Source organism: Rhagoletis pomonella, unplaced genomic scaffold (genome assembly GCF_013731165.1).
Source record: "Rhagoletis pomonella isolate Grant_MI unplaced genomic scaffold, Rhpom_1.0 Rhpom_scaffold_23995, whole genome shotgun sequence".
Lineage (NCBI taxonomy): Eukaryota > Metazoa > Arthropoda > Insecta > Diptera > Tephritidae > Rhagoletis > Rhagoletis pomonella.
Genome location: NW_023482487.1, coordinates 1 through 1,799, shown reverse-complemented (window position 1 = coordinate 1,799; position 1,799 = coordinate 1). Strand labels below are relative to the sequence as shown.

The 1,799-nt window shown below is 40.3% G+C and overlaps 1 protein-coding gene across 1 annotated transcript; it reads left to right on the top strand.

Moving 5' to 3' along the window:
• The first annotated feature begins 33 nt into the window (after positions 1–33).
• On the top strand, positions 34–1,159 carry LOC118732644. The gene is made up of 2 exons (XM_036461777.1): positions 34–695; positions 792–1,159. The coding sequence occupies exons 1-2, from the start codon at positions 224–226 to the stop codon at positions 1,058–1,060; spliced, it is 741 nt and encodes a 246-aa protein (XP_036317670.1). The 5' UTR covers positions 34–223; the 3' UTR covers positions 1,061–1,159.
• Positions 1,160–1,799: the final 640 nt, after the last annotated feature.

Sequence of the window (1,799 nt, the reverse complement as noted above, 5' to 3'; positions counted from 1 at the left end):
TGGTACCAAGCATGTCCTTGTCACAGAAATATTTAATCATAATTTGATTTCAGTTGTTTAAATATATTAAACAAGTGCAGGGATTTCGAGACTGCGGAAGTTGCCGCATGCTTATTTGACACGCGCTTGACACTAACTGATGTGCGGTGGCCTACCTGGTACGCTTTGCTAACACAGCTCCTCAAGTACAAGCACAAAATAGATGAGTTGTGCATTTCTCTAAATGTTCCCAATTTTACAAAAAAACGAAATTCAGTACTTGGAAGATTTTTGCATGATACTAAAGCCAATAGCAGATGCTTTGGAGTTCCTGCAGCAAGATAATTATTTGTATTATGGCTACTTTCTTCCCACCCTGGTTACAATCAAAGTCAAATTGAAAAAGTTGCACGAGTGCAGACGTATAAAACACTTGCACGCTGTAGCACAACAAATGAGCGATGCTTTATCGAATCGTTTTGGAAAATATTTCGAAATGGATTCTGACTGCAACGATGCCATAATTGCGGCAATAGTATGCCCGGCCGTTAAAATGCGCTTTGTGGAAGCTTTGCGTGAATCCGCAGCGCATGTTACTACGGAAACGCTTGCGCAGCTTTTTGTGGATTATGCGCAAGAGTTTTACGTAGCCGAAATTAAGCAGCGTCCACCATCCGTAGATTCCTTCCTTTGTTTTACTGCGGATGATAATGAAGGTATATTCCAGTACTACATACTCCCCTTAAAATTATTAAATTGCTGATTAAGATTCCAACAATTTTATAATGACAGAGTATTTTAAATTCTCTCAGATTTCTCCACAGAAAATTGCCCAACCGTCGTTATACGCAAAGAGTTGACAGGTTACTTGCATGATGAGGACAAAACTTTGGCTTGTTTAGATCGTTATCCACTAGTTAAACAAGTTTTTCATAAATACAACACCTTGCCGCCAACTTCAATGGCGCTGGAAAATTTCTTCCAAACTTTCTTGAATGTGCTTAATGGACAAAAAGAACAGTATTTAAATGATGAGCATTTCGAGCGGTTAGTCCTTACGAAGGCAAATAAAATTTTGTAAGAGTACTACTTAAATTAATTCAGCGTCTAAATGTTGGATTTGAGCATCAAAATATTGTGTATTAATCTAATAAAAATAAATGCATATGTAGTTTAAAATTGTATTATTTAGTATAAATTTCTAAATTTCACCGATGCATGTATCAATATAAACACAGCAGGCATAGTGGTTTGAAATTGGCTTCCGATTCGTAGAGTTTAATGGCTTAAAATGTTTATACTCGTGTTATTCTACCCAATCCGTGTCGTTGTCCTCGTCGTCGTCGTCATCTGACTGTTTTCGTACAGCTGGTGGTGGTATCAAGGCTGATAAGCGCGACATAACCGGATTACCGGTTGTAACTGCACGAATACTAATCACTTCTTTGTCCACACTATCAGCAGCATTAACATTTTCTTTGTCTTTGGTTCCTGAAATACCCTTCCGGCGCATTAACAGCTTATTGTGCAAATCTGCCATAAGATCTCCGCCCCCTGAATTGCTTGTTTTGAATTTGGTTTCACTCGTTTTAGTGCTCAAACGATTATCGACCACATCAACAGGCGCAGCAGCACGTAAACGCCCACCGCGCGCGCCTCCCGCTTTACGTATGGCATCCATCAGCTCAGTGCGTGAATTGCTAGTTTTCGGCGGCAGAAAATTCGAAGACTTTGATTTTTGGCTGGTGTTTTCCACTGGTGTTGACTGTGTCTGTAACGGTGGTAGTGGCGGTGGCGGTGGCGGTGGTGGAGGAGGTGGT

Bases quoted from the DNA above. Each gene is read 5' to 3' on its own strand.
- LOC118732644 (XM_036461777.1), top strand. From the start codon at position 224: ATGTTCCCAATTTTACAAAAAAACGAAATTCAGTACTTGGAAGATTTT. The intron at 696-791 runs GTATATTCCAGT...AAATTCTCTCAG, and splicing joins TACTGCGGATGATAATGAAG to ATTTCTCCACAGAAAATTGC.